At 59.9% G+C, this 14,223-nt stretch overlaps 1 protein-coding gene across 1 annotated transcript in view; it reads right to left on the bottom strand.

Moving 5' to 3' along the window:
• Positions 1 to 465: 465 nt before the first annotated feature.
• Positions 466 to 14,223, bottom strand: part of DCHS1 (dachsous cadherin-related 1) — a 119,534-nt gene continuing 105,776 nt past the window's right edge. Inside the window, exons 19-21 of the mRNA XM_073327118.2 lie at positions 13,878 to 14,164; positions 6,176 to 6,314; positions 466 to 5,814 (exon numbers count right to left, since the gene is read on the bottom strand). Coding sequence (XP_073183219.1) covers positions 3,200 to 5,814; positions 6,176 to 6,314; positions 13,878 to 14,164 — 3,041 coding nt within the window. The 3' untranslated portion in view covers positions 466 to 3,199. The remainder of the gene's footprint in view (positions 5,815 to 6,175; positions 6,315 to 13,877; positions 14,165 to 14,223) is intronic.

Here is a 14,223-nt window from a genome sequence, read left to right as displayed (position 1 = left end):
CGGTCACTGGGGAGACGGATCTCTTGGGCAGGAGCCCCTTGGAGCCTGTTACCTGCTTTAGGGCTGCATTAGGGGCAGAGTGAGGACAAGACCTTCAGATCCCAGCGGGAGGGGCACAGGGATACCCTAGTCCTGGGCTGGGCAGAGAATTCTCTGGGCCACTGCCCCTGTCCACTCCTGCTGCCCCAGGAACACAGCCCAGCCCTGCCTGCGACAGGGGATCACGTGGCAGGGCCCCAGCTCCGGGGCTGTAGCCCCTTAGTTCTGCTGCGGCCAGGGGAGCATTGCACCTTAGCAAGTGCCCTGCACTGCGGCTTCTGTTCCGTCTTCCCAGGGGACCTCAACCCCTGCCACAGGCTCTCCCCATGTCACCGCACCCCCTCTGGGCCACCCCCCATGTCACCGCAGCCCCCCCAGGTCACTACCCTGCCCCTTGGTTCCTACCCCCCATGTCACCACCAACCCCAGGCTCTCCCCACCCCCGGGTACTCCTGCATGTCCCTGTCCCAGGATAAGTGAGGGTGCTAGAGAACCACACTTGGGCTGAAATGCCCAACGAGCACTGGGAAAAGCAGCTCAAGGTGACTGAGCTGAGCTGATGGAGGGGGCTGGGCACAGATGGGCGGGGCCAAAGTGGGGGCAGCTGAGCGCAGAGAGGTGGGGGGCAGGACTGATGGAGGGAGGGGGCAGGGCTGAGCCACAAAATTCCAGCATGAAACTTTCACAATCAAACCACAAAGTTTTTCTCCCACAGCTGGGGGAAGGGGCACTCTATCCCCTGCTGTTATATACCCACCTGTCCCCAGCCACACCCAGTCCCCTGCTGCACCCTCCCCCAACCACACCCACCAAGTCACACCTTAGGTGGCTGCACCCTCCCCCCGCAACAGCCTGTTCACATCTGCTGCACCCTGCGCTGCTCTGTCCCCGCCTCACCCTGTCAGCCCAGCATCTGATTGCTTTGTGCGCCCAGGTGCTAGCCCTCCTGCCGGGTTATTGCTGCAGCCTGGTGGATGGAAGCGAACAGACAGATGTAGCCCCCCAAACGTAGCTGGGCAGGATGGAGAGCCTCTGTCATCCCCTCAGGGGTCCTGGACCCGGCCTTGGTACTGTGCATGGTGCTGGATGGCAGGGGAGCATGCTGCCTGTCTGTCGCAGCGTGTGTCCAATTCCAGTTGGTGCAGCCCCATAGCCCAGGCTTGTGCAAGACACAGGGTTGTGCAAGACATTCTGGTGCCAGGGCTGAGCATGTGAGAGTGACACTGGGGCACCAAGATGGGCTGCAGTGAGACACGGGTGGCAGCAGGAGGGTGGGGACTATGGGAGCATGTACCCGTGCCATGCTCACAGCACCACATGGAGGGGAGATGAGCAGCCACAACCAATTGTCCACCCCTCCCACAGGGGAATATGGGGCTCCTACAGTGGAGGCCCTGGATGCAGGGACCCCAGCCCAAGGCAGATGGGCAGGGGGTGTCTTTCAACTGCACAGACCCCCCCTCCGGTGCGGGAGGGGGCATTGTGGCTGCACAGACCCCCTCTGCCCCCACCCCTCCACCAGCAGGGCATTGCAGCAGCACAGGCCCTTACCTGGATAAGGCATCATGGCTGCACAGACCCACCCTGGCTGGGGAAGGGGTCCTCATGGCTGCACAGACCTGCCCCTGCTTGGAGAAGGGGTCCTCATGGCTGCACAGACCCACCCTGGCTGGGGAAGGGGTCCTCATGGCTGCACAGACCTGCCCCTGCCTGGGAAAGGGGGCACTGTGGCTGCACAGACTGGGGGGCGGCGGGCTCTTTTGGATGCTGTCTTGCGGCCGAAAGAGAAAGTGCAGCAACACACCCAGGTGGGGCTTACAGCTGCTGAAAGCCCCAGGTGCGGTCCATGCTGTCTCCATCTGCCCTGTCCCTCCAGGGGCCACAGGACCGGCTCAGTCATGGGAGGGGCCCAAGCGTGTCTCTGGCCCTGGTACAGGTGATGCCCAAGGGGTGAAGTGGCTGGGAATCAGGGCATGCCCATGGAACAGGCGTGGTTCTGTGGCAGCCCTCAGGGTCTCTGGCCCTCCTAAAGCTGCTTCCTCTATGCAGCTTGTCTCAGCAGCAAAAAACAGAATCAATGAGCTGGAAAGCTCCTGGTGTGGATGATCTGTGGGGAACCAGATCTGCCCCCCGGAGCCAGACGAGCCTGCAGGGAATGGAATTCCTTCCCTGAGTCTGGATGGGGTGGCAGGGAACAGGATCCCCCCTGGGGTCTCGATGGGTCTACAGGGAACAGGATCCCCTGCCCTGGGGACTGGATGGGGCAGCAGGGAACAGGATTCCCTCCCTCCTTCCCCCTGGCAAGACTGCAGGGAACAGGATCTGTTCCCCACTGTGACTGGAGGGGTTTGTGGGAATAGGACCCTCCACCCTGTGTTAGGCCAGACCTGCGGTGTAGGGTATCCCATCCCCCAGATCCCCCTGTGTCCTGTTTCCCTGCCCTGTATCCAGATTTCCCCCCATTCTGGGGCTGGACAGGCCTGCAGGGAATGGGATTTCTCCTGGGTCTTGGTAGGTCTACAGGGAACAGGATCAGCCCTCACCGATGGGCCTACAAGTTGGAGGTGATGGGGAGTGGGAGACAGCCAGCTCAGTGTGGTGGAGTGAGCTCTGTCCATGTGCATGGCATGATGTCTGGTATGCTGGCCCATGCTCCCCCCACCCCTTTGGAATGTGTCCCCACCCCAGAAACCTTCACCCAGCGCTTTCCCGGCCTCTAGCTCACAGTCCGGCCCCCCAAACTAAATCCCAGGCAGGTACAGCTGCTGCCACTCCCGGCTGGGCAGCTTGGCCCACAGGACTGGAGGAATGAGGTCACGAGCGGCCATGGCCATCACAGGGGTGGCGAGGACACCACTTCGCCCCCCGCCCCCACCACTCAGGGCAAACAGTACCATGAGAGAGCAGGTCTGACACCAGCACCAGAACCGGCAGCCATTTGAGGCAGTGGGACCAGCACCACCGCAAGCAACCTATCGGGGCGCTGAAATTAGTAGTGGAACTGGCAGCCCATGTGGAGCGACTGGAACCAGAAGCAGCAACCTGCTGGGGTCTGAGAATGAAGCAGCCTGTGGGGGTGGCAGATCCAGCTCTTCCGCCCCCGCCGCACCTGGAGGCTGCAGAGAATAGCAGGAGGGGCTGAGAGTCCATGGGAGCCTGGCTAAATCCTGAGCTCAGCTTCCTCAGGGAGCTCCAGCGAGTGCTCGGCGCTGATGACAGAGGCTGAGGGCCCCTGGGAGACACCAAAAGGCGACACCACGGGGGAGCGGGCAGCCAGCGGGGACAGCGAGGGCGAGAAGCTGGGCGACATGGCCGAGGAGGAGATGGACCCCTCGTGGCTGATGGGTGAGCGGCGCAGGGAAGACAGGTGCGGGAAGGTCCTGCCCACTGCTGGCTTGGGGGGCACTGACTTGGCCCCGGGATGGGCCACCGAGGTGATAAGGGGCGGCGGATCAATGCGGGGCTTGGGCTCTGCCTTGGGCTTGGCTTGGAAGGGCTTGCGCAGGGAGCTCTCATCCTTGAGCCGGGCGATCTCGGTGAAGACGCTGGCCAGGGGCTGGAACTGGGGGCACCAGTTCAGCAGGTAATCCCAGTTGTAGCTGCCACGGAGCTCCTCCTCACTAGCCACAACGGCGGTGAGGGAGCCCTCCACAGAGGGCTTGCCATCCTCGGGGAAGGTGTAGTCCTTGGGGTGGGAGGAGACGCTCAGGCCGCAGCCCACGCCCAGGAAGGTGCTACTGCCCCCTTCGTCGCGGTACAGCTGGGGCGGCTGCCCAGGCAGCAGCAGGCTGGAGCCCTTCTTGGTCTTGAACCACTGGGCGCTCTCCAGAGTGGTGGGCTCACAGGAGATGTCAGAGAGCTGGTCGGCGTCCTGCTGGATGCCCGAGTCGGGACCGCGGGCTGAGATGTGCTCCTGCATGGAGGAGGTGACGCTGGCCACACGTGGGTATTCGTTAATCATCCGGATCTCATCGTCCTCGGCTGCCTCGGCTGAGCCACGCCCGCTGGAGTGGGAGGGGTCCAGGGAGCCACCCCGCGGGTAGGGTCCGGCTGACTCACTGCCATAGCCTGGCAGGGCCTGGTGGTAGATGCGGTCACTGCCGGGAAGCACTGGCTCCTCATGGCCTAGCTTCTGCAAGGAGCCACTCTGCATGCGGTTGAGCTGCGAGTCCTGCTCTGGCTTCTTGTGTCCCTGTTGGTGCCGGGAGCGGACCAGCACCAGGACGATGGCCACGGCGGCCAGCACCACCACCACGCCCAGGGAGGCAGCTACAGCTACTACCAGCAGCAAGTTGAGGTCCGGAGCCAGGCCGAAGGAGGTGTGGGTGATGTCGATGGAGACCTGAGCAGAGGCCGAGCGGGAGGAAGGCAGGGGGCTGCGGGCCTGCACCTCCAGGCTCATCTCTCGTGGCTCCCGCTTGGGGCGCCCTGCTGGCTCTGGCTGGCTGTCCACGCGCAGGTAGATGGTGCCGGTGGTCTGGTTGACCCCGAAGTATGGTGAGGGCTTAGCTAAAGAGTAGAGCACCACGCCGTCCACACCCTCGTCCTCGTCAGTGGCCAACACCCGGCCAATGCTCTGGCCCTTGTGGGCACCCTCAGGCACCTCGAAGCTGAAGTCAGGGCTCAGGAAGACAGGACTGTACTCATCCTCGCCGGTCACCAGCACCCGCACGGTGACGGTGGCTGAGGCGTTGCCAGCGTCTGTGGCCTGCACCAGCAGCTGGAAGGTCTTGGCGCGCTCGTAGTCAAAGGCGAGACGGGAGCGTAGCTCCCCGGAAGAGCGGTTAATGAAGAAGACATCCCTGCCCTCAGGGGCTCCCAGCTCCCCCACTGCCTGCTCCAGCACAGCGTAGTGCAGCTCTCCGAAAGCCCCGGTGTCGGCGTCGATAGCATGCAGAGTGGTGACCAGGGTGCCTGGCGGCAGATTCTCCTGCACGCTCGTGCTCAGCATCTCCACCGGGAAGTAGGGTGTGTTGTCATTGACGTCCTTCACTTCAATGGTGATGGGCACCAGCGTGAAATGCCCGCCGGGGCCGTCAGACGCCTGCACCACCAGGCTGTGCAGGGCCTGGGTCTCTCGGTCTAGGGGCTGTGCCAGGCGCAGGGCGCCTGTGGCCTCATGCAGCTGGAAGAGCCCACACTGATCCCCGGAGCTGATGCTGTAGTGCACCTGGCCATAGGGGCCCGAGTCGGCGTCGTGGGCTGCCAGCCGCAGCAGCTCGGTGCCCGGGGGGGTGCTCTCGCTCACGGCCGTGCGGTACTCGGCCCGGGCAAAGACGGGCGGGTTGTCGTTGACATCCAGCACAGTGACTAGCACTGGCAAGGTGGTGCTGCGCTGCGGCACACCCCGGTCCGAGGCTGCCACTGTCAAATTGTAAACGGGGGTGGCTTCGAAGTCTAGCGCCTCCACCAGCACCACGGCTCCCTGCGTGCGCAGGTGCCCCCGAGACCAGCCCACGTGGCTCTCCACCTGGAAGGCATTGCCACTGTTGCCACTGACGATGGTGTAGTCAAAGCCGGCGTTCTCCCGGGACAGGTCAGCGTCACCTGCCTCTAGCGTCAGCACGGTGGTGCCCGGGTGCAGGTCCTCAGGGACACAGGCATTGTAATGCGCCTGCTGAAAGGTGGGGCTGTGGTCATTCACGTCCAGCACCTGGATCTGCACTGTGGTCCAGGCCGAGAGGCTGGGAGAGCCATGGTCACACACCTCCACCACCAGGTCCAGCGTGGGCTGGTTTGCATCCAGCTCCACCTGGCGGGAGGTGAACAGCGTTCCTGTGTGAGGACAGAGTAGTCAGTCAGTGCAGCCCTGGGCAGGGGCGCAGAGCCTGCCAGGCACCAATGGGTGAGCATAGGGGTGGGGAGAGTGTTGGGAGTGGGGGAAGGTGGGGCCAGAAGCAACCCCCACCCCCTGGGGTGAGAAGAGTCAGGGGACTTATTAACCTCAAGGCAAAATAGGGAGGCCAGACCCACTCCCACTGGTGATGGGGGTCACCGCTGGGGGGAAGTCAGACAGCTCCAGGCTGTGGGGCCCTGAAAGAGATATCGCTGTCCCCAGGAAGCCAGTTAACAGCTCCCTGTTGCTGGCATGGGATGGAGCTGCTTCTCCCAGGCACAGCAGCACCTTCCCACCTACCGTTGCTGGGGTTGATGGAGACATCAGAGCTGGGCACAGCCAGGCGATAGGTGAGCTCCCCATTGCTGCCAGAGTCCCTGTCCGTGGCACTGACGGTGAGGATGGTGCTGCCTGCTGGCGTGTGCTCCAGCAATGCCACCTGAGAGGAAAGCAAAGCCCAGAACCGTCAGACTCCTAGGAATCATAGGACTGGAAGGGACCTCGAGAGGTCATCTAGTCCAGTCCCTGCACTCATGGCTGGACTACGTATTGTCTAGAAGACCATCCCTGACAGGTGTTTGTCTAACCTGCTCTTAAAAATCTCCAATGCTGGAGATTCCACAACCTCCCTAGGCCATTTATTCCAGTCCTTAACCACCCTGACAGTTAGGAAGTTTTTCCTACTGTCCAAACTAAACCGCCCTTGCTGCAATTTAAGCCCTCTTGTCCTATCCTCAGAGGTTAAAAAGAACTATTTTTCTCCCTCCTCCTTGTAATAACCTTTTACATACTTGAAAACTGTTATTATGTCCCCTCTCAGGCTTCTCCTGGGGCTCACCCCGGAGCTCTGGCAATGGCTCCCAGTTTGGCGGGGGAGTCACAGGCAGGGTGTGCCTGCCCTAGAAGCATCAGGCTCTGGAGAGAGGCGGGCACACCAGGCTGTGCAGCCCCACTTCTCTGATCCAGGAGTGGGGAACAGCAGGCTAGACGGGCACATTGGCTTGATCTGGCTAGAGTGCAGGGTGTTAGCATGTAAGACCAGAAGGGTCCAACAGATCATTGTGTCTGACCAGGCCATTTACTGCTGTCATGAGCCCAGTAACCTGTGAGTGACTGAACCCCCGAAGGCACATGCAGCGTGGAGCCACAGCCATTAATGAGGTTGATCAACGTAGCATTCCTGGGACCCAGCCCACAGTACGTTCGCTGCAACTGGGCTGGCCATGTGGTGAATTTACCAGACCAGCTGCCCATCCTGCTGCTGCTCACCATGACAAGGATCACAATGCCACTCCCTACATTTGGTCTCCCTGTACCGCCATCATGACAGGGGTGGCCAGGCCCAATTTGAGGGATTAGCATTGCAGCACTGCCATAGTCAGCAGGCCCTGAGTAGCAGCAGGATGAGCAACCAATCCTGGTAGATCCACAGCATGGCCAGCCGAGCCATGGCAAGAGTATTGTACGGCTGGGTGTTGTTATTCATAAGAAGGTAAGGGCCCATAAGAGAATAGTGCCTATGGCCCACTGATGGGTTAATCCAGCCTTGGGCATCAAGGGATGGAGAATCTATCACTTCCCCTGGTACTTGGTTCCCATGGTTAATGCCTCTCACGGTTAACGATATGCACCTTATTAACACATACTCTGGTAGAGAAAGGGGATGAAAAATACAAGAAATGCTGAACAAACTGGACTGTCTAAACAGAAGGCGTGGTATGATAATCATACTTGGAAGCACTTCCCTGACATGAAATTTGCTTCTGCAGTTATGTCTCTTAATACACTATCTATGGCAGGGGTCTCAAACTCAATTTACCTTAGGGCCAGTGCCAGTCCTCAAATCCTCCCAGTGAGCCAAAAATGTCACTGAAGATGGTGTTCACACCACGTCCCAGCCCGTTCCCACCCTTTTCCCTTGCTTCCTTGGCCTCATGCGGCGCCAGCTGACCCTGCCTCCATGGCTGACTCTGCCTGACAACTTATGATGCTGCCTCCACCGGCTGACTCCGCCCAGCAACTAGTGATGATATCTCTGTCCCTCTCTCCCCAGCCAATGGGGCTGTGGGGGGCAGCGCTTGTAGCAGACAGCAGGCAGGGTGGCTGCATAGGTCTCTCCTCTGTGGCTTCCCCAGCAACAGCAGGGATAGGGAACTGCCCATTGCCAAGTGCAACCCCTGGGAGGGTCCCAGGAGCAGCAGGATGGAGCAACGTTAGGGGGAGGGACATGTGAATCTCTCCTGCCTGCTCCCCTCCCTCCCCCCCACAGTCGATAGACATGAGGGCCAGATGAAAGAACTTTTTAAAAAGTTTCCGTGGGCCGCAGATGGCCCGCAGACTGGGACTTTGAGACCCCTGATCTATGGGTTGAGACCAAGAATTTGGTACTCATAGTAAATCCTTTAAAAATGTGTAACATGCATGATTTTTGGAAGAAACTTTGGTCCAGGCTAGGAGTGGTAACACGGACGTCCTGTAAGAATACTGCTTCTCAGCTAGTACCTGTAAACAGGCTTAGAGCTTGGCACAGCAGAGAAAGCATAACCAATCTAGACTGCTGTGTGGAAGGGGAAACTGAGTCACACCTCCTCATGGTGTTGGTGGCTAAATGCCAAAACACCTACACTCTAGAAGATATTAATATCTACATTATGTTAACCATGCTGCACAATAAAAGGCTTTCAGGCAACTTGGAAAAAGGAACCTAGAACTTTGTGAAAACATCTGTGGGTAACAATACAATTTTTGGTAACACTAAGAAATTAAATAATTAAGCCCTAAAGCGGCAAAGAGTCCTGTGGCACCTTATAGACTAACAGACGTCTGTTAGTCTATAAGGTGCCACAGGACTCTTTGCCTCTTTTACAGATCCAGACTAACACGCGTACCCCTCTGATACTTAAGCCCTAAAGAGAATTTTAGGCACACTGCCTTCACATTAGTCAGTAACTAAACCTCTGGCAGTAATCTAAGGGGGGAGGTGTAACACTACACCCCATATTATTCACAGAAATATTGTTATGATATGAATATGGCATAACTAAGATACGTTTTATGCAATGTAGATCATGTGAGATATCATTGGAAAGATTTACTGAATATGATTATCCAATTTGTATGCATGTATCATGTCTGTATCTGAAGTTAGAAATATTGACTGTGTAATAATTACAGCTGTGTTTTCACCTGGGGAACATCCCACCAGACAGTATGCAAACAGCCTGGATGGACCATTAAGAAGGACAATAGGACTTTGAAGATACTAATCTCCCTCCTTCCTGAGAAGTTTCCTGGGATGCTGATTTGACACTGCAGGGTCAGGTGATCGTCTCACCTGGTACTAGACCCCATCTTGGACATCTAGTGTTTTTCCATTAAGAGGGAGTGGAAGTCAAACTGGGAAACAAAGGGTTCCCGTCATATGCAACTCCTATTTAAGGCTGGGAAGTGAGTTAATCTTGGCTCTTCTCCACTGCCTCCCTGCCCAAAAAGGAAAACTGCTGAAAACACCTGAAGAAACAAAGGAACTAAATGGGCAGGGGCTGAGCCCAGGCGAGAGTAAATGTCATGATCTTACACTGTATAGATCTCTATACAGTGCAAGACAATAAAATTTTGGGTTACACTCCAGAGGGTGTTTGCACCTGAGTGCTAGGCAATTCCCTGAGCTGAGTCTTCCTACACAGAGCTGATTGCAGATTCTGTGATTCTACAGCTAGGTGTGTCCCTACCTGTGTGTGTGTGTGAATGTAGGACAGGGTGAGGGAGCCCAGGCTGGTGGAACGGGCGGGCTCAGTGGGACCCCTATACATCAGGTCCAACCCACCATGGAAGGGTGTTAGGATGAACCGGGGAACAGAGGGCCTTGTGAGAGAGACTGGAAGAGCTTTGCTTGTTAGCCTGGCAACACCAAGGCTGAGCGGGGATTCTGACTGCTTTCTCTAAATACACTGTAGGGGTAAATCCCAGGGAGAGAAGAGCTGTGGGTGCTAAAGGACAATGCTGACACAAGAACCAATGGGGACAAACTGGCCAGGAGCAAACTCAGGCTGGGAATCAGAAGGTTTCTAACCACCAGAGTGGGGATGGCTTGGAGCAGCCTCCCAATAAGAGTAGGGGATGCAAACAACTCAACTCGCTTTAAAACGGACCTGGATAAGTTTGTGAACAGGAATATAGAAAGAGCCTGCCTGAGCCTGCCTGGGCTAGCCGAGGAATGGACAAGATGACTCAGGAGGTCCCGTCCAGTCCTCGGTTCTTATAAGGCAGGTTTTCCAGTCCTTTAGTCGTTCTTGTCGCTCTTTTGTGAATCCTCCCACATTGTTCAACATTCTTGTTGAATTGTGGGCACCAGAACTGGACTCGGGATTCCAACAGTGGCCACACCAGTGCCAATGGAAGTAAAATAACCTCTCTGCTCCAGAGTTTCCTGTGTACGCATCCAGGGATTGCATTAGCCCTTTGTCCCAGCATCACACTGGGAGATCACGCTGAGCTGCTTCTCCACTGTGACCCCGAGATGCCAGTTTTCAGGATACATGCCCCATACTGTCAATATGCCCTGCAGGTCTGGGCCTTTGGTGCAGCGCACCAGTCTGTCACAGATGGGCCCATTGGCTGGATCCAAGGAGGCAGAGAAATACCAGTGGGTTTACCGGGAGAGATGGGCCATAGACAGAGGTTAATGCCATTGACCCAGGCAAATCTCTCTACCCTGACCCAGAGGGCACCTGGGAGTGGCCCAGGCACATGCAGGTGAAGGTCCCAATGTTCCATGGGGGCCGGTGCTAGTGTAGTAGAACTGGGCAATACCTAGTAGAGGGCTCTATGGTGTTTGTTTGTGTCTGTCTGTCTGTGGGGGGTGCTGGGGAGTGATGCTGGGCGGTACCTGGTGAGGCTCTGGGGTGTGTGTCCCTGTGGCAGGGGGACTAGGACAGTGCCCTGGGCGGTACCTGGTGCAGGCTCTGGAGTGTGTGTCCCTGTGGCGGGGTGCGAGGACAGTGCTCGGGGCGGTACCTGGTGCAGGCTCTGGGGTGTGTGTCCCTGTGGCAGGGGGACTAGGACAGTGCTCGGGGCGGTACCTGGTGCAGGCTCTGGGGTGTGTGTCCCTGTGGCGGGGGGGCTAGGACAGTGCCCTGGGCGGTACCTGGTGTAGGCTCTGGGGTGTGTGTCCCTGTGGCAGGGGGACTAGGACAGTGCTCGGGGCGTTACCTGGTGCAGGCTCTGGGGGGTGTGTCCCTGTGGCAGGGGGACTAGGACAGTGCCCTGGGCGGTACCTGGTGCAGGCTCTGGGGTGTGTGTCCCTGTGGCGGGGGTGCTAGGACAGTGCTCGGGGCGGTACCTGGTGCAGGCTCTGGGGTGTGTGTCCCTGTGGCAGGGGGACTAGGACAGTGCCCTGGGTGGTACCTGGTGCAGGCTCTGGGGTGTGTGTCCCTGTGGCAGGTGCACGAGGACAGAGCTCGGGGCGGTACCTGGTGCAGGCTCTGGGGTGTGTGTCCCTGTGACAGGGGGACTAGGACAGTGCTCGGGGCGGTACCTGGTGCAGACTCTGGGGTGTGTGTCCCTGTGGCGGGGGGGCTAGGACAGTGCCCTGGGCGGTACCTGGTGCAGGCTCTGGGGTGTGTGTCCCTGTGGCAGGGGGACTAGGACAGTGCTCGGGGTGGTATCTGGTGCAGGCTCTGGGGTGTGTGTCCCTGTGGCGGGGGTGCGAGGACAGTGCCCTGGGCGGTACCTGGTGCAGGCTCTGGGGTGTGTGTCCCTGTGGCAGGGGGACTAGGACAGTGCCCTGGGCGGTACCTGGTGCAGGCTCTGGGGTGTGTGTCCCTGTGGCGGGGTGCGAGGACAGTGCTTGGGGCGGTACCTGGTGCAGGCTCTGGGGTGTGTGTCCCTGTGGCGGGGGGGCTAGGACAGTGCTCGGGGTGGTACCTGGTGCAGGCTCTGGGGTATGTGTCCCTGTGGCAGGGGGACTAGGACAGTGCCCTGGGTGGTACCTGGTGCAGGCTCTGGGGTGTGTGTCCCTGTGGCAGGGGGACTAGGACAGTGCTCGGGGTGGTACCTGGGCAGGCTCTGGGGTGTGTGTCCCTGTGGCGGGGGGGCTAGGACAGTGCTCGGGGTGGTACCTGGTGCAGGCTCTGGGGTATGTGTCCCTGTGGCAGGGGGACTAGGACAGTGCCCTGGGTGGTACCTGGTGCAGGCTCTGGGGTGTGTGTCCCTGTGGCAGGGGGACTAGGACAGTGCTCGGGGTGGTACCTGAGCAGGCTCTGGGGTGTGTGTCCCTGTGGCGGGGGGGCTAGGACAGTGCTCGGGGCGGTACCTGGTGCAGGCTCTGGGGTGTGTGTCCCTGTGGCAGGGGGACTAGGACAGTGCTCGGGGTGGTACCTGGTGCAGACTCTGGGGTGTGTGTCCCTGTGGCGGGGGGGCTAGGACAGTGCTCGGGGCAGTACCTGGTGCAGGCTCTGGGGTGTGTGTCCCTGTGGCAGGAGGACTACGACAGGGCTCGGGGCGGTACCTGGTGCAGGCTCTGGGGTGTGTATCCCTGTGGCGGGGGTGCTAGGACAGTGCTCGGGGCGGTACCTGGTGCAGGCTCTGGGGTGTGTGTCCCTGTGGCAGGGGGACTAGGACAGTGCTCGGGGCGGTACCTGGTGCAGACTCTGGGGTGTGTGTCCCTGTGGCAGGGGGACTAGGACAGTGCTCGGGGTGGTACCTGGGCAGGCTCTGGGGTGTGTGTCCCTGTGGCGGGGGGGCTAGGACAGTGCTCGGGGCGGTACCTGGTGCAGGCTCTGGGGTGTGTGTCCCTGTGGCAGGGGGACTAGGACAGTGCTCGGGGTGGTACCTGGTGCAGGCTCTGGGGTGTGTGTCCCTGTGGCGGGGGGGCTAGGACAGTGCTCGGGGCGGTACCTGGTGCAGGCTCTGGGGTGTGTGTCCCTGTGGCAGGAGGACTAGGACAGGGCTCGGGGCGGTACCTGGTGCAGGCTCTGGGGTGTGTATCCCTGTGGCGGGGGTGCTAGGACAGTGCTCGGGGCGGTACCTGGTGCAGGCTCTGGGGTGTGTGTCCCTGTGGCAGGTGGACTAGGACAGTGCTCGGGGCGGTACCTGGTGTAGGCTCTGGGGTGTGTGTCCCTGTGGCAGGAGGACTAGGACAGTGCTCGGGGTGGTACCTGGTGCAGGCTCTGGGGTGTGTGTCCCTGTGGCAGGGGGACTAGGACAGTGCCCTGGGTGGTACCTGGTGCAGGCTCTGGGGTGTGTGTCCCTGTGGCAGGGGGACTAGGACAGTGCCCTGGGCGGTACCTGGTGCAGGCTCTGCGGTGTGTGTCCTTGTGGCAGGGGGACTAGGACAGTGCTCGGGGCGGTACCTGGTGCAGGCTCTGGGGTGTGTGTCCCTGTGGCAGGGGTGCGAGGACAGTGCTCGCGGTGGTACCTGGTGCAGGCTCTGGGATGTGTGTCCCTGTGGCGGGGGTGCGAGTACAGTGCTCGGGGTGGTACCTGGTGCAGGCTCTGGGGTGTGTGTCCCTGTGGCAGGGGTGCGAGGACAGTGCTCGCGGTGGTACCTGGTGCAGGCTCTGGGGTGTGTGTCCCTGTGGCAGGGGTGCGAGGACAGTGCTCGCGGTGGTACCTGGTGCAGGCTCTGGGGTGTGTGTCCCTGTGGCGGGGGTGCGAGGACAGTGCTCGGGGTGGTACCTGGTGCAGGCTCTGGGGTGTGTGTCCCTGTGGCAGGGGTGCGAGGACAGTGCTCGCGGTGGTACCTGGTGCAGGCTCTGGGGTGTGTGTCCCTGTGGCAGGGGGACTAGGACAGTGCTCGGGGCGGTACCTGGTGCAGGCTCTGGGGTGTGTGTCCCTGTGGCAGGGGGACTAGGACAGTGCTCGGGGCGGTACCTGGTGCAGGCTCTGGCGTGTGTGTCCCTGTGGCAGGGGGACTAGGACAGTGCCCTGGGTGGTACCTGGTGCAGGCTCTGGGGCGCATGTCCTAGAAGCAGGTGCAATAGTGCAGTGTTCGGCACAGTACCTGGTAGAGGCCCTGGCTGAAGATGGGCGCGTTGTCGTTGATGTCTTCCACAATGACTGTGAGGTTGGCCTCGGTCTCGTGCCGGGAGTCAGAGGAGCGGATGGTCAGGACGTAGTGGCTGCACTGCTCGTAGTCCAGTGGTGCTGTCAGGGCGATGCGGCCTCCATAGCGCAGGATGCTGAAGGTTCCTGCTGTGCCTCCATCCGGCATCAGCGTGTAGGAGAGCGCTGGGCCTGAGTCCACGTCGTTCCCTGTCACCTGGGTGATCTCAGTGCCCAGCAGGGTGTCTGCAGGAGGGGTGCCATGTCAGCAGCCCACAGGCTCAGTGCTGGGAGTCCTGCCCCCA

Source organism: Lepidochelys kempii, chromosome 1 (assembly GCF_965140285.1).
Source record: "Lepidochelys kempii isolate rLepKem1 chromosome 1, rLepKem1.hap1, whole genome shotgun sequence".
NCBI classification, from domain to species: Eukaryota; Metazoa; Chordata; order Testudines; family Cheloniidae; genus Lepidochelys; species Lepidochelys kempii.
This window is presented reverse-complemented; position numbering and strand designations above follow the sequence as displayed.